The sequence below is a fragment of the Camponotus floridanus genome, unplaced genomic scaffold (genome assembly GCF_003227725.1).
Source record: "Camponotus floridanus strain SB8 unplaced genomic scaffold, Cflo_v7.5 scaffold165, whole genome shotgun sequence".
In the NCBI taxonomy this organism is placed as follows: Eukaryota; Metazoa; Arthropoda; class Insecta; order Hymenoptera; family Formicidae; genus Camponotus; species Camponotus floridanus.
In genome coordinates this window covers 108,604-135,792 of record NW_020229287.1, presented here as the reverse complement: position 1 = coordinate 135,792, position 27,189 = coordinate 108,604, and the positions used below count along the sequence as shown (strand labels likewise).

The window sequence follows — 27,189 nt, the reverse complement described above, 5'->3', positions numbered from 1 at the left end:
ACAAAGCATGCCAAACTATAAAGCTTACAGTTTATAGTTATTAGTTGCAAGGATGCACAACGAAATTTATTAATATACTGTCTTAAAACCAAGAGCCTTATATAAAATGAAATATCGTATACAGGAGGTAATATCGCAGAAACATCATAAAATATTGCTCATCTGAAGTGCGGTGCATTTTAACTCCTCCGCTAAACAAGTTATAGAACTCAATCAAAATACGAATCATAAATGCATTTAAATCCTGAATACCAACTTGGCATTAAATTAAAAGCCTCTTTCACATATAGATTGCATGCAATATTAAATATTATTTATACAAAATCAATGCATTATAAAATAGTATCATATTGAATAATTTTTCTATTTTTATTCTTTAAAAAAAGTTTAAGAACTATGTATTAATTATTGCTATAATTGCTAATTGAAAATAATTCACTATTTTTCTAATTTTGGATGCAAGATATTATCGAGAAAACAATTCCAAAAAAAATTTATCATTAAAATTTGTTCTACTCATCTTATTCTTTTCCGAACAATTTGTCAAGCTGAAAATGAAAGCGCGGCTTTATGATCTATATGAGAAGGAATCTGGTTAGTTATCTAATTTTGGTCTCCGATTCTTTGATCTCCAATATTTCATTTCTTAATGGAATTACTGTTCGTCTCTCTCTCTCTCTTGTATATGTCACCTTATCGAGAGCATTTATGTTAGTTATTTGCATTAAAAGAACACAAATATCGCAATTATTGTCAAACACCAATTAAACTAGATTATTAACGGTTTCGCTATTTTCAATGTATGATTGCTTTCTGTTTAATAATAATAAATAGTTTAATTACGTTTATCGTAATTATTATAATAATTGTTAACGTTTTGGCAATAGAATATGTCAAAAATGAATAATGCGGACATATTGAAAAATATATATTCATTGGACAATTAATGTCATATATAATAATCTAAAGTTATTCAATATCTACAGATTATTCCATATTGGATTATATCGACAACCATATTTGCAGTATATTTATAAAGATATAAATACATTAAATATCGTTTTGTATATAAAACAAATAATATTACAAATAATATTAAAGCCCCCCCATATAAAAAAACTTTATTACACAAAACTAAAATAGCACATCCTCATCTCATAAACATATTTTGAAAATATATATGTATTTAAAAAAAGTGAATAAATTAAATCTAAAAAAATTATGTATTGATAAATTCTTATATATTTTTGTAAATTTACTGATAAATATATATAATTTCTTATTAAATTTTGTTATATTTATTTTTATAACCGTTAATGTTAAATATGTGTGTATAGAAAGAGAAAGAGAGAAAGAAAGAAAAAATTTTCCAAAATAATATATTAATTGAAAAATGTTTCTTTATATACTATTTGAAAATTTTATATTATTTGGAAGATTAATTAACAATAAAAATTATAATATTCTATATGTATTGTACATAATATTTCTGTTCTCTTCAAGAAGTTTAATTAAAAAAGTATATATAATTCTGAGATCAATTACAGATATTCATTCCTATTCATATTCATCAATACACAATTATAGATCTTAATTAATCGAAATAGTTAAGTGCTTTTATGACAAAACACACGGATTAATTATTTGATAAAGTGCACTCGCATTCTCACAAATAATTTTATCCATGAACAAATTACACACGTGTCACTTAATTTTTTACCCTTAAGCCGTAATATGCAATGTTAAAATATTTATGTTCTTGTATACGTGAATAGATGCAACGTACAGTTTCATATCGAGATCTCACCCTGCTTTAGAAATGCGTAATAGGTAGGTTATTCACACCGTAGAATCAATTAAGCGTAGATAAACGATAATGTACTGCCGCAAGTATGTAAATTACATCATTCGATGAGCACAGGTTTATGCATCAACGAGTTGCTTAATAAACCGTATTAATGTTTAACCGATAATCCCATGATGATGTTCCATTTCGCAATTCTTAAAACGAATCTTACATTAGAAATGCAATTTCTATTATATTTTTATATCTTAAATAATGTATATTGCTTTGTTTACATTTAATACAAGCATACCAATCTTTAATTGTTATGTATATCGAAAAATAAAAAATATTTGCAAAAAATGAATATAACGTTTTTCTTATTTATTCCTAATTTTTAATATCTTATTTACTCCTAATTTTTAAATATCGCAAAGGTTGAAGTTTGAAAAATTTAAAGTGAAGTCAAATAGAAAATTTAAACTCAATAACATGCATTTAAATTAGACGAAGGCCAAGGTTTCTATAGAATATATCTTTTTGCACTCTCATCCCAGAAAAATCTAATCTAACCAAAATTAATTTTTATTTCTTAAATTAAAATTAAATTTAGGGTGAAATGTGGAAAAAGAAACGAAATTCCTCCTCCATGTATATATACTTTGTAGTAAAATGAAACAATAAAATACATTGTTTTCCGTGTAAATTAAAAGATTATTTTTTCTCTACGTGTATAATCCTCGTTTTGAATAAAATGCTGTAAACTCTTGCGAAAGTATATAATTATATAGATTAAAGACACTTATTAAGGAAGAGAAGTTTTCTAATTTAAGATGATGATGTTTTTTGCTTAGTAGATGCTTTAACCTAGTGACCCCTTACGTAATACGTAAAGAAAACCATGGCATCTTCCATAATACGTAATAGAGCTTTAATGTTTGTTGTTGACAGTGAAATTTGTATGTTCGAAATTGTTAAAATTTTATTCTCCTTGGATATTCATAAAATACTATAATAAGAAAGTTTTTTAAATACAATTAAATAATCTTGTTGTACATGCTATAAGTTTCTTATTTAGAGTATCATCTTCTATTCCAAATAAATTTTTGAGAACAATAATTTTTTAAGCGTCTGTTGACATTTTTCATAGTTTTTCAAATTTCATATTTTGATATTTTGCAAGGCTGATATAAATTCATTTAAAGTTTCCTGAAATTTAAATTACTTTTGGAAAAATTTAAATTATTTTTAAATTATTTGTGTTTTCGATACTTATATATTTTTTTGTGTTATTCTTATATGGACTTTGAAAAACTCTCTATATTAAGAAATTCTATGTTATAATGGAGATAAGCATATTATTTTAAAAAATTTCACAAATTTAAAAATTTTCAATAATACTCTTTTTTGTCTTTTTTCATGTCAAAATAATGTAAATTGTATAAAATAATATATTTAATAAAAATTTGACTTTATCTAATTATATATTTGTTTCAGCATTCTATCAAGTTTTCAAAAACATCTCCATAAGCAAAAAGATAAAGATTTTAACAATACTAAAAAATTTTGAAGTAATATATCTCAAAAATCAGAAGAGTTTACGATGCATTTCAAAGTGCACATAATTCAAGATTTAGTATAAAAATCAAAATGATCCTTAATGAAGTATATAATTCTTTCGCAATAATTATTGTACCGAATTAAATGATTTTCAAAAAAGGTCAATATATTTCTTTTAAATATACACACACACACGCGCAAGCGACACATTCACTACTTCTTATAGATGAAATGTTTCGGCACATATTTTCTAGAAAAACAATGGCATTAATATAAGTTAAACTTATCTTCATTTCAGAAAGGCAGGAAGGCGGAGAATTATAATTTAAAGTGCACGAAAGTACAGGTAGTCTCTTTTATACCTTCGCACCTTCCCAGCCTCTAAAATATGCATGCCCTCAGTGAATCGCGGGCATGACCCGCGAAAGAACCTTTCTTCAGTTATTTAAAATTCCGCGTGACCACCGTGTGCAAATCACTCAGAGCCATGTGCATTTGAAAGCCGATATTACTGTTCGTAGAAAACAAAAAAGCCTAAAAATGATTACTGCGGATAAAAATGCAATACCACTTTTCTATTCCTTATCAAGAAACAATCGTGCAAACTTTCATCCAATTATTTTTTGATATATCAATATTATATTCTTTGATATATTTAATATTTTTTTGATATAATATTATTAATTTGATATAATATTGATTTATATTTAATATTATTTTTTGATATATTTTTTTTGTAAAAAAATCACATATATTAAATCGTTCTTACACTATGTATTTGTCACTATTAATGTTTCAAAGTATTTATACAATATATTATATATATATGTGTGTATATTTAAAATTAATAATTATTTGTATATATTAATCATTGCTTATTTTTAAATAAGAATTTAATCTTGAATTAATGCGCAATATACTTAATAAAAAAGAAGTACATGTAACGTAATATCGATTAAATATCCGTAATATTATTACGAATCGATATATTATTAAATTTGACCGCAGACCTGACTGTACTGCAAGAAGCAGAAACAGCTGATTGCGGTCACGTACCTTAATTAATTACGAAGTCTCGAGGAGGAGTTCTCAAATCGACGATGTTTGCTTTTATACGCTATCCGATTCGGCTGACAAGAAATAATGTGCCCCTCGATAGGTGAAAAATCGGATCCTGAATCGGAACAGCTGAAGATGACGCAACGTCTTTCGCACTTTTCGATGATCGCCCGTTACTCAATTCGACACTCCCGCACAATTTATAAAGCACACGAGTTTCATAAACCGTAATTGAACCATACAACGCCAAAGATCAACATGTACTGACATGTATTAGACGCGTGACGTCAAGGGACACTCGAAGGATGCCCTGCCGCGCAACTTCGCGCTACACAGTTCGTGACGTCACATCGCGACGCCGATTTCCTCGACTGCGAGGAGACGAGAATAATTAATTAATATAATACTCTCGTGAAAGTTTATTAATTAACAAGTCCACTACGTATGTGATAACTTCTCGGATTTCCTCGATCGAGAAAATGCCTTCGTAGGTAGATCTGATCGATTTGAAAATGTCTTCATAGATAAGCTCGCCGATTTGAAACGACAAACGGGGCGTCGAAGAGAAATGTTATTGATCGATAATTAATGCTTTCCAATTGTTGTTCTCGACAGTACTGTCAACACACACGGCAAATTTTGCGACACAGATAATTGCGTATCGCAAAACAAGGATCGTTCGACGTTCCCGAAGCAAAAAAGCTCACCCGCGACCCGCATCCTCCTCGGAAAAGATCAACTTCGCGCGACTACAAGTAGCGTCGCCAAGCGGCGCCGATCGCGAACTAGATGGGTTTGAAAAGATAAGGCCCACCGCACATGAAATTGCATAGCTGCATGTGCACGGCGTAAGCCCGTATGGACCAATGAGCATCGAGCATCGAATCGTCATATTGACTTACATATATAACATAATACTCGATGCTCATTGGTCTATATAGCCTTATGCCCTAGTCTTATGTCTTATGGCTCTAGATTTTCATACATAGAATATATAAATGATTTTATCACATTGCAAAAAATTAAAAACTTTTTCATACTATACTTTATATATTATCTTATAGTTTTAAAATCATCGTAAGTAATAATTATATATTAAATTATTTTTATTTTTAAAAGAAATAAATAACAAATAACAATTTTTTTGTTAAATAAATTGTTCCTATAATATTTTATTAGTAATTTAAAAAAGAATTTCCATGCTTATTTTATTATTATTATTATTATTATGTAGAGTATAAAAAATTGAGCTACCATTAATTTATTTGCATATAGGTAAGAGATTATGTATAGTTTAATCACCACCTCTCGTTTAATAAAACCTTCTTCTCTCTTGTTTAAATTTAAATTACTATCTCGGATAATAATTTATTCCACAAGAGTTTTATTTACTTCAACTTGAACATTCAAATGTATGTAGATTATATAAATTTGCGTAAAATGTCCATAGCATCAAAATATTAATAATTTTTTTATTATTTTGTAAACACACACACATATAATTTTAAAACAGAAAAAATCAAATATCCTCACAAAAACAAATATTTCTATTCTAACATTTGACAGATCAACTATACGCCTTATTTTAATCATCACAAGAAAAATCTACAAGAACATATTCTTCCTCTATAACATATCTTTAATAATACATACTTTATTTCAGAAAAATAAAGGATAAATTTTTTTATGTAATAAAATAAAAATTACAATTGCTTTTAACGTAATTTTTTTCTACATTCACATAGCTACAAATAATATTGCCTTTATTTAAAATAATATTATTATTTTTTGTAAAATTATTATAAAGCCACTTTTATCTTAATTACACACATACACATAAAATACATAATGGCTAACCATATTAATAATAAAATTATTTATTATAAGATAGTAAAAAAAATTATTTTAACTAATTTTTATTAATTCCTTTTCAATTATTTAACAAAATAAGAGATACAATAATAATTTTTTGATAAAATCGTGTTAATTACATTAAATTACATTTTTCGTAAAGCCATAAGATTTATACTCAATGAACAAGATTTACAGAGTATATAAATTATTTTGTAGTATTATCTCTGTATGCTAGATCAATAAAACCGAGTATGTTTTACTGTTTTTAGTATTTTTTACTTATTTTAGAGTTTATAAAATTTATAATATATAAAAAAACTGCATAAAAATTCATGAATTTTAAATTTATGAAAAAATATAAAAAGAGAAGTTTTTTACATTTATTAAAATTGCAACATAGAATTACATTAATGTTCGAAATTCGAACCGATTGAGAGTACCTTTTTGGAATGCAGGTATCAAACTTCAAGTATTGTTCTCTACCTTTGAGCGTAACACATTTCGAAACATCAATCGTATAGCATGATTTCGAAAAATTTAATTTAGCGTACTATTGTACGAACGCATTTCCTATTCTTCACTTTTGTCTTTAAACGTCTCTTTTTCGAGATAAAACAGAAATAGCTCGATGCTTATATTAGAGACGTCTTTGGAGAAACTAGACAAAGCATCATTAAGATCAGAATTTTCGAATTATTTCAACTACAATAAATATACAATAGTATATTAAAACGGACTTAACTTATGAAAATCTAATATCCTTAGATTTATTTATTTAAAGAAAAATTAGATAATTTATTTATTTAAAGAAAAATTAGATAACTATTTTATGTTTTGTTTCTTTCTAATTTTGGCGCAACGCTTAATCGATACACGCAATTTATATTTGTTATATCTATATTATGAACAAATTTAAGATTTTAAAAAATATATTTGCGTGCTTTATACTAAAAATAAATGAATAATGAAATAAATAACTAATGAAAAATAAATGATTAATAAAACATTGATGATTAGATAAGAATTATGTTATATAAAAGACTGTATAGTCAGATTGCTTTAATATTGGTGTGCGAATTTAATTAATGTTTTTTTTTACACTGTTTTATGTAACTTTCATACACTGTCTATGAAAAAAATTGCAAGACTTGGTCCGTAAAGTACCTCTTGTGGATTTGATGCGAGGTGCGCTCACATGAGATGCGACGTCTTGAGCGTAAGTAGAACGAGGTACGTGCAGTCAACCTAAAGGACGAGTGGGAACAAGAGTAAAAGAAAAAGATCAATGTAAGATACGACGAGAGATATGAGCTGTCTCTCTCCTGCTATAAAATCTTTTTCGCTTTAGATATCTTTGCTACATGTGCCATGTGATAATCTTTGTATATTATATATTAATACAAGCGTTAAATCTTCTCTTAGAAAATTTAATAATAATCCTAAGTTTGTATGTAAAGGTAAATTTTATAAAATAACTTCAGTAATTGTTAGCTCCATGTAAGCATTAATGAATAATAATGTAATTATTCACAGAATATTATATCACAAACTGTTGCAAAACTATTATAAATATTAGAACTATTAGAATGTTATTAAATTAAAATATTATAAATTAGAGAGAGAATATTATTATTATTTTATTATTATTATTATTATTATAATATAATGGCATTATCTCATTTAATAAATGTAACAATACACAATCTTTTTATTTGTTAATCCCTGAATTTTGCAACAACTCTCTTTAAAAAGTATATATTGTAATATTGTAATATTGTAGTTACATGAAATAATTCAAAATTGGATGTTAAATATAATGAAAAAGAAATCATAGAAAATTGTACAAAGTAAAAATACGGGATACAAATTATATTAAATTATTGTATTAAATTATTCAAGAAGATTTCTTTAACTATATTACTTTTTTATTTTATATATTTAAAAAATTTTTTAAACAATTTAATAGCATTATATATGAATAATTATAATGTAAGTAAAATTTAATTAAAGCTAACAATAAGTTTTTGTTGATAAAAATAAAATAGATTGTGTATGTATTTTATTTAATGTTTTAATTTTGCAAAGAGTATGCAAAAAGGCAACTATAGTAAACTATAAACAAATAATTTACATGTATTTAAAAAAAACAAATTTACATATTATAACATAAAAAGATAAAATACGTATTGAAATAAAGATTACTAATATAAATTATCATATATACGGAGTCATTAATTCTGTAATGTTAAAAATCATATTTTTTAGATCAATGAGTTTTTAATATAATTTTTTGGATAATCTAAATACATACTATAACTTTGCATGTTTTTTTTTAAATTGACAATGATGATGCTTTTCAATAATTCAATGCAATCTCAAGCAAAACTATGTGAAAGATTGTTTCTGCAATTCTTACATGAATATTAAAACAGAACGATGATTAGGAGTTTGAACTACTATAAAACAAAAATAGGAGTAAGAAAAACAAAGCAGAAAGTCAAGTTGACGGATGAATAAGACAAAATAGAATGTCTGTAACAAAATAAGGACTCTTCCAGAATAGCATACGATAGTGATTTTAGGAACGCATAAGAAGATATTATTCAAGAAGATGCGAAAGAAAATTTTTCTTTAAAAACAAAAAATGTTCCTTTTATTTTTTTATACTTATTTTATTCCATTTACTGTATATTCACTCAATATATAAAATACACATATAAATGTAAGTTATTACAAACATATTATATAGAAAACCGTAACTATATATTTTTCTTTCATAAATAAAGCATTTTTTTCTAAAGTTCTATCGTTCTTCAAAGTCTTTTAGAAAGAAATAATTTTTTATCGATAATAATTTTGTAAAGTAATAAAAAATTGCACATTTATTAATAATTTAAATAAATAAATTATCATAAAATAACGTTTTAAAAAGTTGTTTATTGCATCATTTAAAAAACATTTCAAAAATTTAATGGATAATTTAATACATATTACATATAAAATATTATAAAATCGAGCATATAATAAAAATTATGACAGACAAAATTAATATATTCAAAATAGAAAATATTCACATAAGATAATATCTCAATCATAATTATCTTAAATATTATCTTTTCATTATATATAAAAATATTAAAATCATTATTTCAATATTTTTTATATTTTGATAATAAGTTTGATGAAAAATAAATTTTACATATTTCTTTGACTTCAAGAGGAATTTTTAAATTAATATTTTGGAACAGATTTCAAGATTATTCTTATTTTTTAAATATAATATTCATATAATTTGTTATAAATCTCTTTATCATATAATTAATATTAATAAAAAACTTTTTAATAACAATTGGATAATCTACTGCTATTTCAAGTAAAAATAAAGATAACAAAATTGTTATACAAAGATAACAAAATTAATTAATTAGATTAATTAGACATTTTCGCGTTCGTGTTTTTTTAATGTCCAAAATATGACATAAAACTGACAAATCTTGAAATAATAATCAAAACGAGGTCATATATAATATCATATCATCGCGTGTCTATTATTGTCATTATCATAAATCTATGTCGTATGTCGACTTTATACAAATAATATGATTTCAACTTTTTTTCTCCTCTTTTCGTGTCTCCATGTTAATTATCAAAAAAAAAAATAATTTATTCAAACTTGGGATAATCAGAGAGGTTCAAGAATTAACGTGTATCATCAAGAATTATTCTTTAAGTAATAGAGCGCTATTTATTTTTTCTTTTTAGAAAACATTGTATATGCGCCGATGGTGCCGATGGTCTGTTAGCGTTTTTAGTTTTTTTCCTTTTTTTTTTGGTTTTTACGTTTTTAATCGATTCAGCAGCACGCGCCGCGTGACGAATCATCAGAAACAACTTGAATTTTTTTCGACGTCGACTGGCTTGATCGGATCATCTCAGCGGCGTGGAATGCAGAGCGAAAATTTGTTACTGTATAAAAAATTTTGCTCGGTTTACAATAGCCACACGTTAATAAAGTTGCACAGACTGGCGAGAGGATTTAGAAAAATATGCATATCGCGTTATCGAAATTATAAATTTTTGAACATGTATGGTGAATACGAATGCTCTATAAAATTTGCATACGAAATTTATGACATAAATTCTATGAAATTTACACAGTAATCAATAATATCAAGTTTACTTTTGCTAATAGATTTAATTTTTCTTTATTCTTGTTATTTTTTAATGAAAGATTAATATAATATGCAGTAGAAGTATGCATTTTTCTCCTCTCTCTCTCTCTCTCTCTCCCTGTCTCTCCCCCCTCTTTCTCTTTTATTAATCATAAGTAAATACGAATCTACTTAAATAAATATTTATATATATATTCTAATATGATTATTATAAATATTTATTTTATATATGTATGTTACATGTTTCTTTTTTCTAATTCGTCAAATTATCACAAGCAAAAAATCCATACGTTTAGTATAATTATTTTTACATTAAATATTATAAGTACATCTAAAACAAAAAAATTTAACGCAAAAGATCTTTTTTGTTTTTGAAAGAAAGGTTTATTTATTTGTTAGCTTACAGGTTGAGAAGTTGAAACCTTGGTGTAATTAACCGCGATATACTTTCAGTGTAATTAAAATTACGAAATGGGTAAAGAAACTAACTTAAAAGGCATGCAAAAGGGTATTAACTAAACGTACTGTTTTTCAGAGTATCCGTTATGATCTGCTTAATTATCCGTTGCAATGTATACATAAAGCTAGTATTAAAACGACCAGCTTTCAGCAGTAGCCAAATAATTAACAAAGTGCAATAATGGTAAAAGCATAGTTATCTGTTTCGATATTTTGTATTACAAAGAAGAATAAATTGCGATAACCATCGTAATCAATAAAATGCTGTAGTACAAAATTAAAATGCTGTTCTACAAAAAATATGTTACTCAATGAGCCACGATATTTAGTCGCACGATAGGAATCATATGTGGCATGTATATTTATCGCAATAATTAATTTTTAATTTTACGATACTCATTTTTTCAAGGCAGATTCAAAAATCTGTATATATTAGATATATTTTAGTATTTATAGATATTAAATTATTTTTTTAAATTTTTCGGAGAAAGAATCGAGTGTTTCAAACTATCCCCATCTTCCCTTTTTATTTTAAAAAGGGGTGGTGCTAGAAAGTTAGCAAAAACATGTTTACCATAAAAGTCTATCTGAAGTTTCTAATGGTTGGATTAGGTACTTTCATTTTTGGGAGACCCATGGAAATACCAAAAACTGGGTGCAACTTGAAAGTTTCGAATGGCAACATGGGACAACGTTGGATAGAGTTTTTAAAAAGGAATACCTTTTGCTTAAAAATAATTTAATATCGCTCGAAAATGACTCAAAATAGTTAAAAATATTCAAAGTATTTGCTACGTTGATGGAAATATCTTTCTATCGTCGTCTTATGCTATCTACGACATTCAAAACTTTTGCAGAATTTAAAAAATGGCAAGCTTCCTAAATCCATCGTTTCATGTCTCCTTTTGTTGAGCGTTGATGATGAAACTAGATATTTTATCTTCCCCCAAAGGGGTCAAAAATCTAACAGCGTCAAATCAGGTGACTGGGCATTCCAAACTACAAGATCTGCATGGCAGATTTAATTTTGTTAGAAAAAGCTGATTAATTATACGGTTTTCAAATAATGAAAAATAATCTAAGTATAAAATAATCTAAGTAAAAAATAATGCTAAGTAATCATCTTGTTGAAAGCTACATGAACTGACCTGTTTCCAGTGGTACATCTTCAAAGAGTTTTAGCTTACAATCTTTATAATCTTTAGGAGTTATAATATTTTGAATTCAGATATAATATCACAATTTATATCACAGTTTTCTGAATTTTGCATTTATTTCTGTTTTTTTCTTAATAATATTAAATTATGTTGATTATCAGTCTGATAATAGTTTACAAAATTCTATAATATTGCATTCTACAAACATGACGATATTTCTTGTAAAAATAAATGTTTCTTTATAAAACTATCAAATTGATGAATAGAGTTTTAGTCTCGAGTGAGCCTCATTTAAAAAAAAAAATATTTTATTTTGCAAAAATTTCTTTTCTTTCGCTATGTCTTATACGTTTTTATTTTATAACAATGTTGCTGATGTGTTTTATTCATGATTAATATGTAGCAAAACCACTTTGACCCGAATATAAAGCGAAGTTTATATACAAGCACTTGAAACATAAATCTAAAAGCTATCACGTAACACATGTAACACGTAAACGTTACTTACAATTAGCTAATTTAGATGCCAAAATACAGCTACAAGTCATATAAATGTCAAGCAACATATATTATAAAATGTAACGAGAAAAGTTTCAGACAAAAATACATTTTAGAGAAGAATTATATATATGTCGATGCAACAAATGTCAAAGTTTTGTCATAATTATATAATTAACATTGAGTTTGATCGTAAATTACTAATACATATTTCTTTTACTAATGCACAATTCGCTCTCATAAGATGTATTATTCAATAATATTTGATGCCTGTCACTTCACGTTCCCAAATTACACAAACAAACAGAGATATCAGATAATCGAAATGGATGTTAGTAATTAAGAGAATGAAAAGAGTATAAAATGTGTGCATTCTACATACAATAATATTTTGTACAATCTCAATAACATTTATTGATATCTTAATTAATGAAAAATGTTGCTTGCAATATTGATATTAAAATAAGTTTTTTATGCAATTTTGTATCTTTCAATTATTCAAAATATTTACATAGAACATCAAATTACTGCTGTTATCATTAAAGGTGATATTTTCTCGAATATTAAATTAAGATATTAATAAAAACATAATTAATAAAATACTTGTTAAATAATCATTTGAATAAATCGATAACTGCAAAATATAATTGATAAATTTAATTATATATATAATTACATCTATAAATATATTCTGTAATTTTGGCAATTTATTTAAATGATACTATATATATAATATTAACGTATATATAATCTTATTGAAAATAAAGCAAAACAATAATATAAACAATAGTATTATATATATGTTTTTTCACATATACATATATAATTTCATTTATATTATCGCAAAAATAATTTGATATTAATATGAAATTTGTTCAATAATCAGTGAAAAATTTTATGATATGCATATATGGCAAATTCAAGCTCATATTTGATCAGACTAATAATACTCAATTTTAACGCTCATTTTAACGCTTGTAAAGTATTTAATTTTAAAATATTGATTCTTATATAAAAAATGAAAAATATTTATATATTTTAAAAAGGAATGCTTCTTCGTTCAGTATATTTTTTAAAAATTATGCAATACACATAGTTTTATAGAAAATTTCTTATTGCATAATATCCGAGAATAAATTATTCTCAAATTATTATCTTGATTATATTCTGTTAAAAAGAGAACATTCTTGATTTAGGTTCAATATAGAAAGGATGAAGTGAAGAAGCAGAAGGGACAAAGGTGGACGGCCAGGTACTTAATTGCCCTGATTCGTTCGAGCGTGAAACAGCTATTAATGATCGCCTTCATCACTTTCGACTCTGAGATATCGTTGTAAGAGATTGGAGAGCGCGAACAATCTCTAGTCTAGATCGAACATTGTTTAATCCTTAGAAAAATCTGCTTTAAGATTGATATTTAAGATTGCTAAATAAAATATATTTTAACAGTTCTTAATAGTTCTTAATAGATTTTAATAGATTCTTTGACATATTTGAAGTAAATATTTTTTTCTGTAAAAAAAATTTCATAAAAGCTATTTTCAAAAACTTGTTTCTCAAAAACTTGTATTCTTTAGTATTAACTACCATGATAATTAAATGTCAAATTATAACTCTGGTGAAGTAAAGTTCACTTGAAATTCATTAAAAAAAGATTGTGTCTCTTTTTAGTTTAAAATTTAAATTGATAAGTAATTTTTTTTTAATTTTGCATTCTCTTGTGCGTGAATAAAAATTAAATGATCTATTCATTGTTTTATTAATTCCAACAACAAAAATATTTATCATTATGCACAAATTTTTTGATAATTCACATTTTCTTGTTCTTAATACAAAGTATTTTATTTATTAAAAAGTTAATTTTTCTCCTTTGCAATCCTATTAGTTTAATTATGTAAGATGAAAACTGATTATTACGTCAAAATTCAAATTGCTTAATTTTATTTTAAATAAAATATGCGTAATATGTCCAGCAATATTAAATAATTTCAATAAAGTTAATGAAATGTCGCGTTACGAGCCAGTATGCTTGAATGATCTGATTGTGGCGACGTTCCGCGCAATGTGTCGTGGAAAATATGGATTTCCTGTACGGTATAACAATTCAATGTAACATCACCAATCATCCACTAGAATATCCTTAATTAAATCTCCTCGTGCTCGTGATCGAGTTCTGACCCCCGACAAAAATTACACTTCTCCTCTTTCCCTTCTTCCTCGTTCTCTTCTTCTTCACCCTTCTCCTCCTCCTTTCATCTCCATTCAGCAAATCCTATCCTCGTTCTGCCATTGCTAGAAACCTGTTGCCGATATTTGGATATACATGCGGAATTCAATCCAATTTCAACAATAGCCCCGAACACTCTATCCTTGGCTCTCTCATTGTTTAATCTATTTTACTTTCCTCCTCTTCCTATCCATTTATAATAATTTTTAAAAATTTCTGCCAAATGCCAATTCGAACAACTCTCTCTCTCTCTCTCTCTCTCTCTCTCTCTCTCTCTCTCTCTCTCTCTCTCTCTCTCTTTCTTTCTTGCCTCTTTCTTCTCTCTTTTCGCTCTCTAAAACGCTCTATAAATAAAAGAAGACAGGATTGCGCTCGGTAGTGACTGGCTGTCAATAGCAAAGTTGAATTAACTGATTTAGCTAGCAGGCTTGGTTATATTTTGAATTAAACTCGCACTAAACATATACATGTGTGCGCGGCCTCTGCAGACAATACCGATTTATCATCTCGGCATGGCATTTGCATGTTCGATAGATGCGCCAGCAACAGAAAGCGCCTGGATAATCAAACATAAGATAACGATCCTGCGTGGGAAGCAATATGATCATTAAATCGCCAGTAACGTTTGTATAATGAAAAAGATATATAAAAGATATATGTGTGTCTGTTCGGATTGCTAATAAATTATCGTTTATGCGTTAAACGATTATGAAAAAGCGCAAAAGTTACAAGAGTTATTAACTCTTTTGGTACTTAATTAAGGAAATAAGCAACAAAAAGCACAAACTGTCCAACTTTTATCTTGCACGAGACATATTTGTGAGGAATTACGAGACACAAAAAAAAGTTGTTAAAAAAAATCATTGTGAGAAACACGAGTGATAAACATAAAAATGCTTGATATAAAATATAATTATATATATTAATCAGAAACATTGGTAAACTACTTATCGCGCATAAAGTATTATAAATTTTAGAAATGTTGTTTTGACATCTATTAATAATTTAAGAATTATCAATTTTTGAGATGCAATACGTTTGCAAGAGACATCGCGTAACACTCCGTCAGATTATAAAAAGCAAAATATATGCAAGTAGAGAGAAATGCGGAAAATGAGAAGAGACATGGGATGAGTAATTGTAATATATCGCTCAATTTACATCATTTGACATGCGAAACCGTTTCAGAATTAACTGACCGATTTATCACGTGAATAAAATGAATATATTTCTTTGTACTTCTCGCAATACAGATCCATTATATTCTAACTAAACTTTTATGCAGACATATATAGAGTTTTCTCATCAAATTATAACCATGTATAATTTTGATAATACAATAAATCTTATTATATTTTTTTTATTAAAAAGTGTACATCTAATCATCTTCCTTTTTTTGATAGATGTTTCATTAGAATTTTATGATTATAGAACAAAAGCATCTCTCTCATTATTTAACTGCAAAATTAATCTACCGAAATTTCGTTATTAAAATAATTTTATTTATAATTTATATTTCGATTAAATATAATGTATTAAGTTTCTATTGAATTTATCTGACTTGCTTATATTTATTCAGTGAACTGAAATTTTATCAAATCATCTCTCCTCTTCGCATTTATAAATATAAATCACATACTTGAACTTCAATACATAGAGACGTGGAGGAATAATTCTTATCAGTAACGAATTCATAGAGTTTCGATTAAATGAATATTATTAGTACATGAATAGAATATGTGCTACTAATTAAAAATAATATATAATATTTTTCCTCAAATATCAATGAAAAAACATCCGAATATCAGGCTATAGCCGCTACATATATGTCGCGCATTTCATTCTCTATTGACCACTTAATCAATATATGCCAGAACCACGTACCAATTGGTCGCAATGGCTTTTATCATTACATAACTTTATTTCAAGTAATCCAGTTTATCATTGAGTGAAAAGAACGATGTTTCTAAATCGCAGAACTCTTTGCTGATAACCTTGGATGGCATTTTGCTGATATGCTTGTTGACATGCTAATAGAAATAATCGTTGTAAGCGATTATTAATATAATGTAAATACTGACCAGATAGATAGATGTTTAAATATTGCAATTTTTGCACATACATCTACGCACAGATATTTTTCTTCATTATTTTATTCAAAATTATCGCGAGAAGCGTATACAGTACATCAGCAAATGTACGATTCAAATAACTGCGAAATAATTGAATCATAAATCAACTTTGACATAAAATAAAATAAAATGTTGGTTAACTGTGAGATATAATTAACAAAACTAGAAAAATTAAAAGCATTTAACAGCAAATAATTAAGAATATTCTGTTAAGCCAGTGTGCAATAATTCAACGTAAATCTTGTGCATTGAATTATAATAATTAATTTTAATAAATCTCAAAATCTATTTTTTCTTGAAAAAAATTTGATGCAAATTCTAATTTTTTTCTGCGGAAAAGTTAAAAAATAGAAAGAAATTATACCGATATTTATTTTAATTAAATTTTAAAGATGCACATAAATTTCGCAATCGATTTGAAAAAATCTTTTATTGGAAAAAGTTTTAATCAAAAATTTATTTCGAAGAAAAAATATTTAAAACTAAAAATATAAAATACATTAAATCAATGAATAAAATAAAAGATCATCAAAAGATTAATTTAAATATAACAAGTTTGATAATAAACAATATATGATAATGATAATAAACAACATATGAATTCTGCATTTATGTAATAATATTATACAAAAAAAAATAATTTTTTCCACCGAATCGGAAGTAATATAAAAAGAAAAAATCACGAGATAAATTTAATCTCTACAAGTTATTATTCATCTTTATATCGTAAACTGAATTGGCGTGCAAATTGAATTTTCGACATATTAAAATAATTATAAAATAAAAATCTAAAAATCTATAAAAATTGTCTTGTTTCACATCTTTCTGTTAAAAATGCCATGTGAAGGCATGTAGACACATATTTTCATTCACAAAAAGCCAAGCCATATAATATGCTGGTGGCTTAACCGCGCCACCGGCCATAAATAGCGTCGCAATAATGCCACCGTAAAACAACACTCTTGTACACACACACACACACACACACACACACACACACACACACACACACACACACACACATACACAAATATTGATGTCCCTACCTTCGTTTTCGTTATTTCCAATCAGGATCTCGGTGTCTTTGAAATCCGCCTCTCTGACCAAGTCCAACGGATCTTTAGGTAGAAAGACGCCATCGATAGTGGGTGCCGACGGGAAGCCGAGGATACCCCAATAACTGTTCCACTGCTGCACGGAGAGGGTTTTTGCGTCCACCGACCTCATGCAGGCCATAACTCGCGCTGGATTTTCCTGCAGCATCGTCGAATTACATCCACAATCGTCTACCAATATTCGGGCTACCTCATTCGCCTTTTCACCGGTCATATAACTCCATGGAGCGTTCAGAGTACCACTCTGGAGAATCCCCCGACGTACCAAACCCTGCGTAACCGGTGAGATCAGATGTAGAGATACCGAACTGCCGCCTGCGGATTCGCCAAAGATTGTAATCAAGTCGGGATCGCCGCCGAAGGCGCGTGCATTTTCGCGAAGCCACTGAAGAGCTAAAGCTTGATCCCAAAGGCCCATATTGCCCGGTGCCTCCTCGCTGTTAGTAAAATGCTGATTTAGGTACAGAAAACCGAAAGCACCCACTCGATACTGCATCGATGCGATTATCGCATTCCCGGCCGCTGCCATGAGATCGGCGTCGTAAACGTCCAGAGTGGCGGTACCACTCATGAAACCGCCACCGTAGATCCATACTAATATCGCCATGCCATTATTACCGGCGTTGTCCTGTGACTCTGGTTTGTGACGCAGACGCAGCTTTTGTGGCACCCAGATATTTAGATAGAGACAATCCTCGGAGATGTTAGTGTTTGGATTCCACATCTCTTCGCCCTCGAAACCAGGGAAGTACTCGTAACGCTCCTGATAGCAACTGTTGGGTAACGTTGTAGCATTTAAAATTCCGTGCCACGGTTCGATTGGCAGCGGCTTACGAAACCGCAACGGCCCAACCGGAGGTTTTGCGAATGGCACCCCGTAGAATACGTGGACCTCGCGATCAAGCACCGTACGAGCGAAACCGCGCATCAAGCCGGTCGTAGTCTGCACCAACAGAGGATCGTCGTGACCATTGTCCTGGCCACCATGCTGGCCGGCGACGTTCGCTCGCGTGATGCACGCGCTGTGCAGGCTTAGGCCTAACAGCAACAGCAACAACGATGGACAATTCATCCAAAAACTCATGATCGAATTGAATATTCTTGTATTCGATAAGAAACAATTGTCTTGTCTGTTGTATTGATCGTGTTTGACGTGGTTCTCGCGAGTGGGGATCCTTGTGTGGTCACTACAAGTAGCACTGCGAGAGTTCGACTATTTAATCATCATTATTTGATGATTAAATACTCCACTAAGCGTCCTTTGCGCGTAGATAAACTCGTTGAGTTTTCATTCAGCACGCGTCTAGTTTGCCAGAATTTTGCACGCTTCAGGAATCACCTATCCCGATGTCTTCGTTGTCATCTAGGAAGATACATAGGAAAGAAGTTTCCACTTATGCACGTGATGTATCAAGAACATGGGCGAACGGGAGTAGAAAGTGATTCTTTGGCGAAGAGTAAGACGATTTTGAGGGATAGAGTTCCCTTAGGTAAATCGTCAATCTTACAAGTTGCATTCAATGCACTTTGCGTGTTGCTTTTTAACAAAGGAAAACTTTGTTACACTGTGGAAAGCTATAAAACATCCTGCGTATTTTTGCTGTCTTATATCTGATTTCGATTTTTAAAAAAGAATAATTTTTGCAGTTTGTCAATATTGAAAACAGATTAAACACAATTTAACGAAATGTTAATCCACCTCCGCACAAAATCGGCATTAAAATACAAATTTTTGTGAAGATATATACAAATATTTTTGCGCCAATAATTATTTCAATCTATCAGCTTTTGCGCCATAATTCAAAAAAGATAAGATAAAAATATGATTCATTTCTTACGTAATTACTTTAGTAACATTAAGTGAAGTTTAATTTAATTATTATTGCAAAACGATAAAAATAAATCGTTTTCAATCGCAGTATTATAAAACATGATAGTTTGTGTAAAAACTTTATTCCTCCAAAGTGGTCCTTCTGCTTCGCTAAAAAATCATTCCTTTTGCAATAATACTGCTCATTCGCATTTGATTTGAATATTACACTGAGATTAATATTTTATTGAGTTAACTTTTTATCTATTTCTATTACTTTTTTATGCGATAGATATTAAAACATGAATATTAAGATATTTATTTAGATTGTTTAAAATATCAATCTTAATTTCAATCTTTCATAAAAAGCGAGTGTCACATACATTACATCGCTACAACGATATGTTACAACGGATACTCTTTTTACTATAAAACTTTTATAGGTAATTGAAAAATAATATCCACATAAAAGATTTAGAATTGTCATAAAGCGTTTCCCATGGGGACTGTATCTGCCAAGAGAGAGACTCAACAAGTTAGCAAGTGAAAGGCCGGCGGTAAGAGAACTACCCTCTACCAACTCCCCTCTTTCAATACTTCTAAGCCTATTTAGAGAAAAATTAAGAAAGTCAAATACTTTTCACGTTAAATATATAAACTTTTTGTGGAACAATTTTAATAAATAATAAGAAATAGTATAACGTGATAAAATAAGGATACGGTTATTGTAGATAGATTAATTATTGAGATAAAAATTTGTAAGTTATTATCGCGTGTAATATAAATTTTTTTTATAATTAAGTCATAATTACATTATTATGTAAAATTATTCTCTTTACAAAAGAATATGATTATCACACAATTTTATAATATATATATAAAAATTATTGCCTGTAAATGCATATGTGAATTCTCAATCATAAATAATTATCACGCGTATGATATAAAATTATTTTTATAAATAATTATATAACTGTCATATTTTTCTTCACATATTTAAAAATATTTCGCACGATAAAATAATCACTATAATCGTGCACGTGTTTAGTACCAATATTATTTTTTCTTGCAATTAAAATTTAATTTCACCAAAATCGATTAATCTGCATTCTCTATTTTTTTCTTTGTTTTTTAACTTAGAAGGCTTAGAAAAGAATAGAAGGAAATAATGTCCATGTTTAAATTTTAAGTGATGTTTATATGTGAAATTGGCCATATATATACACTTCTCAATCACTAATCACATAAATTACACTTAATATTAGAAATAACATTCCTATTTACAGTTGTCCGATTGTGTAACTGTTTTAAGTGATGATTATGTGTGAAATTGGCCATATATATATACACTTTTCAATCACTAATCATGTAAATTACACTTTTAATATTAGTAATAACATTCCTATTTACAGTTGTCCGATTGTGTAACTGTTTTAAATGATGTTTATGTGTGAAATTGGCCATATATATATATATATATATATATATATATATATACTTCTCAATCACTAATCACGTAAATTACACTTAATATTAGTAATAACATTCCTATTTACAATTATCGGATTGTGTAACTGTTTGCGACGCACGATAATAATTTCACGTATTTCGTGAAACAGTTTCTACTTCCGATTGTAGTATCCGCCATAAACCACAACGCCAGAATACTACACAGTGTCGATTGCAATAATGCAGTCCGCTACGAATCATCATTAAAGCTTCATGAACCGAAGATTCGATGGGATTCTGCGTCAACGTATTAGCCGTTGAACGTTCACCATGTACTATATTATTTAGAAAATAAAATTAGCACTATATTATTTAGAAAATAAAATTTAGCATTTTTAGCAACTTAGTTCTGAGAACTGCTACGTCAAAATTAAATAAAAATTTCATCAAGAAAAGTCTCCATTGAAAGAATAATTTTGCAACACATAATTTTGCACATTAGACTCTGGGATCTCTTACAGTCATAAATCGTATCAATTTTTTAATTATAAGTAATTAATATAAGTAATTAATATAAAATATAATTATAAGTAATTAATATAAAAAAGAAAGAAAGAGATTGAGAGAGAGAGAGAGAGAAAAAGAGAGAGAGAGAGGAAAGGGGGAAAGAACAATATTCAACTGATTTTTATGTTTAGAGCTAAATGTTTTTAACAAATAAAACAATTAATTCTCTTTAATTACAAAAAAATAGAATTAATAATCCTAAGATTTTTAAAATCTTAAAAAAAACGTTTTATAAATTAAATTTCCATTGTGCATAAATTTTGATTACATCTATACATTATATGCATTTTCCAGTGTAAAATATTTACAAATTGCACAAAATATATCATAGAAATCACATAATCGTTATTCGCTTGGGATAATGTAATAAAAAAGTTATAAACAAAACTTTATTTGAAAAGTTTTGAAGTGTAATAAATTGTAGTAAGAAACATTTTAAAATTTATGTTGTGTATGTAATTGTAAAGAGCTATCATGTAAAATTTTATACAGATCAAAAGAATGAACCAATATAATTAAAGAGAGAAAAATCTCTTAATGATAATTGTAAAGAAATATAAGCAAAAAATATAAAATAAAATTTTTTTGTATAAGATTCCGTTTTTTTAAATCTAAAAAATTGATAAAATACTCACATAATCTAAATTGTAATAATATAAATTGTAATAATATATATGTATGCTTTTTAAGCTTAATCCTTAACAATCTTGTGTTATTATCGAATTTATCGCGATAATTACAATCACAATAAAAATCTTTTTTTTTTTTAAATCTTAAATATAATTATTATTTAAAAAATAAAACTTGATACTTTACATATTATAACTCACACACACGCACACACATACACACACACACACACACACACACACACACACACACACTCTCTCTCTCTCTCTCTCTCTCTCTCTCTTTCTTTCTCCTGTCTTCTTTCCTCTCTCTCCTTTCCTTCTCTCTCTACCCCTTTTTCTTTAGTATCTTAAATTATTATAAGTTGTATAATAGATTAATGTATTTTGATATTTATGTATTAGTAATATCGTGGAGACAACTCTAATAACACAAAATTATTGAACCCACAAAAAATATAAATATGTCATTCATTTTCCAAAATTTTCAAAATCTTTTAATTTTTGCGAAAATAAAGTCTCCAAAGTTTTATCTTTAATTTTTATTTATTTTTACAAGGATTATTCTTTTTTTGATTGTATTATGGTTCTCAATTACTATATATATATGTGCGTGTGCGTGTGTATTTTTTTAAAAACTAGAAAATTACATTTTTTGTTATATCACATTTTTTCATATATATTTTACATTCCTGCCTCTAACATATAACAAATATGTTCCTTATTAGGAACATTTTATCGAATAGATATATTTTTCTGTATAAAACAATTGATTAGTACTCTTTCAAATACATTCTTAATTTCTTCTTATGAAAACGAATATAATAAATTATTTCTCAGAGCTTATTTTGTAAAATAATCACTCTTTTGATTCAGTCCTTTAAAATAATTTTTAAGCACTATTTTATAAGAATTATAAGTGTTCCTTTGCATCATGAAGTCACAGCAATAGCAATAAGCTATTTCTCATCAATGGCGACTTTTCAAATAGCCAACTTTCACTCTTTAATGCGATTATCTCTGCCATGATATGTCTTCTCTTTTTTTTTCTTCTTTTCCCTCCTTCCCTTCTGCCTTCTAAATTCATCCTTATTTTCCGTCCAATACACATTTCCGTGTGCAATATATACGCGCCGGAAGTTTACCTCTCAATTGCTTCCGCTAACTTGACCTTTTTTTCACCCCCCTCCCTCCAAAATATCGTTTCCAGTGATGACTCTTTGTCACTCTGATTCTCGTGACGTATTCCTGTCCTTTTTTTTGCTACTCGATGACAACCCTTAAAAATTTCGATTTTTTCGATTTTTTCGACGTTTCCGGCGGGTTGCCACAAAGAGAACACTACGTACGTAGACACAGTTATCACGCGGCAACCGGCGTGCCGCGTTGCACGGGGTCGACTGATCGAGAAGGTAGAAATGGAGGTGGTGCTGATGGTGGTGGCAGTCCTAGCCGTGGTGGTGGCGTACGCCTCGCGCATAAGCCGCGCGGTCGTATCTACAAGCGACTCAATCTTCAAACATTGTCCTTGCTTCCTACGATTCTCCTTCTCCCTTTTTCTCTTTCTCCATCTACAATTTTCTTTCTCATTTTTTTTCTTCCTCGCTTTCTGTTTTGTTTTCTTTCGCCTATTCCTTCATCTCTTTCCCTTTTCCTCCCTCTCTTCCTCTTTTTTTCTCTCCTTCCCTTGTTTACCTCTTATCTCTCATTTTCCCTTTTCCTTACACTCTCTTTTCTTTTTCTTTTTACCTTTCATTCTATTTTCATTTTTTCATTCCTTTCTTTTCTTTAATTTCTTTTGTTCTCTTTCCTTCTCTCTCTCTCTTCCTTTTTGTTTCTCTTTCTTACTTCTATTCATTTATTCATGTGATGTTCACGTTGTTACTATCACATTGTTTTATCTATCTATATCCTACTTTAATTCTTGGTTTTTAATCACTAAAATACACAGAGATATGTCTACGACAACTGTTAGCATTGTCTTCCATTTTGGTAAGAAGCACTGATAAGCTTTGCACCGTTCAGTTTAGAGAAAAAGAAAGCAAAATAGAAAAACTTTTACATACAATTTTTATCTTAAAAATTAATTTATGATTGATATCAAAGAACAAAAATAAGATTTTGGAATTATTAATTGTATGGAGTTATTTTTTTGTATCAATCTCATTTTTTTATTATCTTTTAATATTTGTTTATCACTTATTCAGTGTTTCAAATCTACTTATATTGATCTATTTATATATGATTATAGAATTAGCTTTTAAGAGGATATATTATAATAAATCATTAATACACACACACACACACATACACACAGAGAGATTATCGATAAACGTAAAGGAGTAAAATTTTCATGTTTTTTAATTTTGTTATATTTTTATTAGTATTAATAAATGTAAAAATTACTTTTGTGTTTCTATAACATAACAATTAATTTCGTTATATTGGTATCAATTGTTTTGCATTTTTATTACATTTTACATTAATTATTACATAATTTTACCTAATTTGCAATTTTACAAAGAATTTTTTAATCTAATAAATATAAAAAATGCAACATTTTTTGAATTATTATCATTATAATTGTTTTTATATAAAAGTATAAAATGAATTTGTGATAATGTGATTTAATAAAAGAATATTAAAAAATGTGTCGCCAAAGAAGATATTTTTTAGTAAAATAAGTAATAAAATATTTCCTAATTTTATTGTCATATAATATTCCTATGCGTTTATGAATTACTTTCATAACATTAATGTAAATAGCTATTTTTACAAAATATTTGCTTTAAAATATTTTTATCTCACTATATTATCTCACTATATATCTTGTTTTTAACAGTAGCGACATGATTTATTTATGATAACACAGTTTAACAAAAAAAACAAGAACTAATTATTTCTTGAAATTTTTTTACGTTATACAAAAATTTTAAGAAAAATTTTTATTTTAAAGAAAAAGTGAAAAAAAATATGTGTCAATTTTGTCCAGGAGTATACAACAATTCATTAACAATTAATTGTTGTGGAATTAATTTATATTTATACATTCATGCATGTATGTGTGTGTGCGCGTATATTAAATATTATATAATTTTTGTTATACTTTTTGGATAAAATTTTCATAAAATTATATTACATGATATCTTTTTCACATTTTTATTTATATTGACACACTTTGACTGCTAAAATTTACTACACGTTTACACGTACACACACACACACACACACATATATATATATATATATATATATATATATATATTCATGTGCCAGCATATATACATACATATAAGTTTAACTTTTATTATTTTAAAGAATATTAATCTGTACGTGAAGGATTGTGTCCTTCTCACGATTGGAGTAATTTACTATAAATCCTAAATAACGTAATTATTATCCGGAGATTACAGCCGCGAGAGCAAGGAGAAGCAATTATCTGGAAAGGGATTACGCGGAATTTCGTTTTAGTCCTAATCGATGTTATAGTCTTTGTACTACACCACAACATTGTTGTTTTAATTGCGATTAGAGATAACTTTTATGTATGTATGTATGTGTGCATTTTCAATTATAATATATTCAAAAAAGTATATTCAGAAAAGTCATTGGAAAGCATTCGCCGGTTAGAGACACAGTCTTCGAAAGATCGAGAGACACATAAACAAGACTTGTAAAGATATTAAAATTCATAAAGATACAGAAATATTCATGTAACAATTTAATACATAAAATCTCGTGCAAAGATTTTGAGAAACATCTCATGTCAGTCAAATTAATAGGCAACTGAAAAAGCAAATTTCCAAACACCAGAATCACATCTACATAAAATATAAATATACCTTACAGTTCTTGGTCACAACGAATCACAGACTCAAATTTAATTATGAATTTAATTGGAAATAATCTGAAATTTTGGACAGAAAATTCTCTTCTGACAAGAGACTTGTTTCTGAGATGATGTTTTTATTAAGCCACAGAAAAATAGACTGAATCTGTAGAATGATACGGAAAGCTTGCATCATGCATTTACAATAATAAGATAGATAATTTATCGAAGATATAAGTGTATTTGTTCTTTCCTCAGTTGTTTTTGTTTTTATAACCTAATGGCCAACATATATATACAACAGCGTTCTGCATTGTCATCAATTAATTTGTGCAGAAAAAATGCAGAATCTTATGTAACTCATTCTCCTGACTTAACTTTAAAATTTAATTTCCGTTTAATAACTCTTTGCATTCTTATTCAAATATGTAAATGTTAAGACTTAAATTAAAAGAATAAATGTAATAACAGCACTGATATAATGATTATTGCTTGGGAAAATATATTCCTTGTTCTCTCATGTGTTTTGAAGTAAAATAGAACAATAAAAAGTTATTTTCTGCATTCAAATACTCATGCAATCGCATTTTGAAAATTGTTTAAAAACTGACAGAAATAAAACAGAAATAGAATAAAATCTATCGATGATTATATAACAATCATATTGAAGACAAAAGAGATAGCGTACACAAACAGAAGACGTCAAAAAATGGATGGGCATGAATAATATGCAGTATGGAAAACTGAATATAATCAGGAATAAAAATACAATATTTTAAAGGGTCGTATTTCAGAAACTAGAAGTCCGCAACATGATTCAAAGTACATAGATATATTCAGGATTCTATATAATATATATATATATATATATATATATATATATATGTAT

General features: G+C 27.8%; 1 protein-coding gene across 2 annotated transcripts in view; it reads right to left on the bottom strand.

Moving 5' to 3' along the window:
* Positions 1 to 26,376, bottom strand: part of LOC105250564 (acetylcholinesterase) — a 113,744-nt gene extending 87,368 nt beyond the window's left edge. Inside the window, exons 1-2 of one of the 2 annotated variants that reach the window (XM_025407171.1) lie at positions 26,314 to 26,376; positions 17,948 to 19,379 (exon numbers count right to left, since the gene is read on the bottom strand). In XM_025407171.1, coding sequence (XP_025262956.1) covers positions 17,948 to 19,100 — 1,153 coding nt within the window. In that variant the 5' untranslated portion in view covers positions 19,101 to 19,379; positions 26,314 to 26,376. Of the gene's footprint in view, positions 1 to 17,947; positions 19,380 to 23,616; positions 24,143 to 26,313 lie in introns of those variants that run through there. The other variant, XM_011256724.3, reaches the window with a different exon arrangement.
* Positions 26,377 to 27,189: the final 813 nt, after the last annotated feature.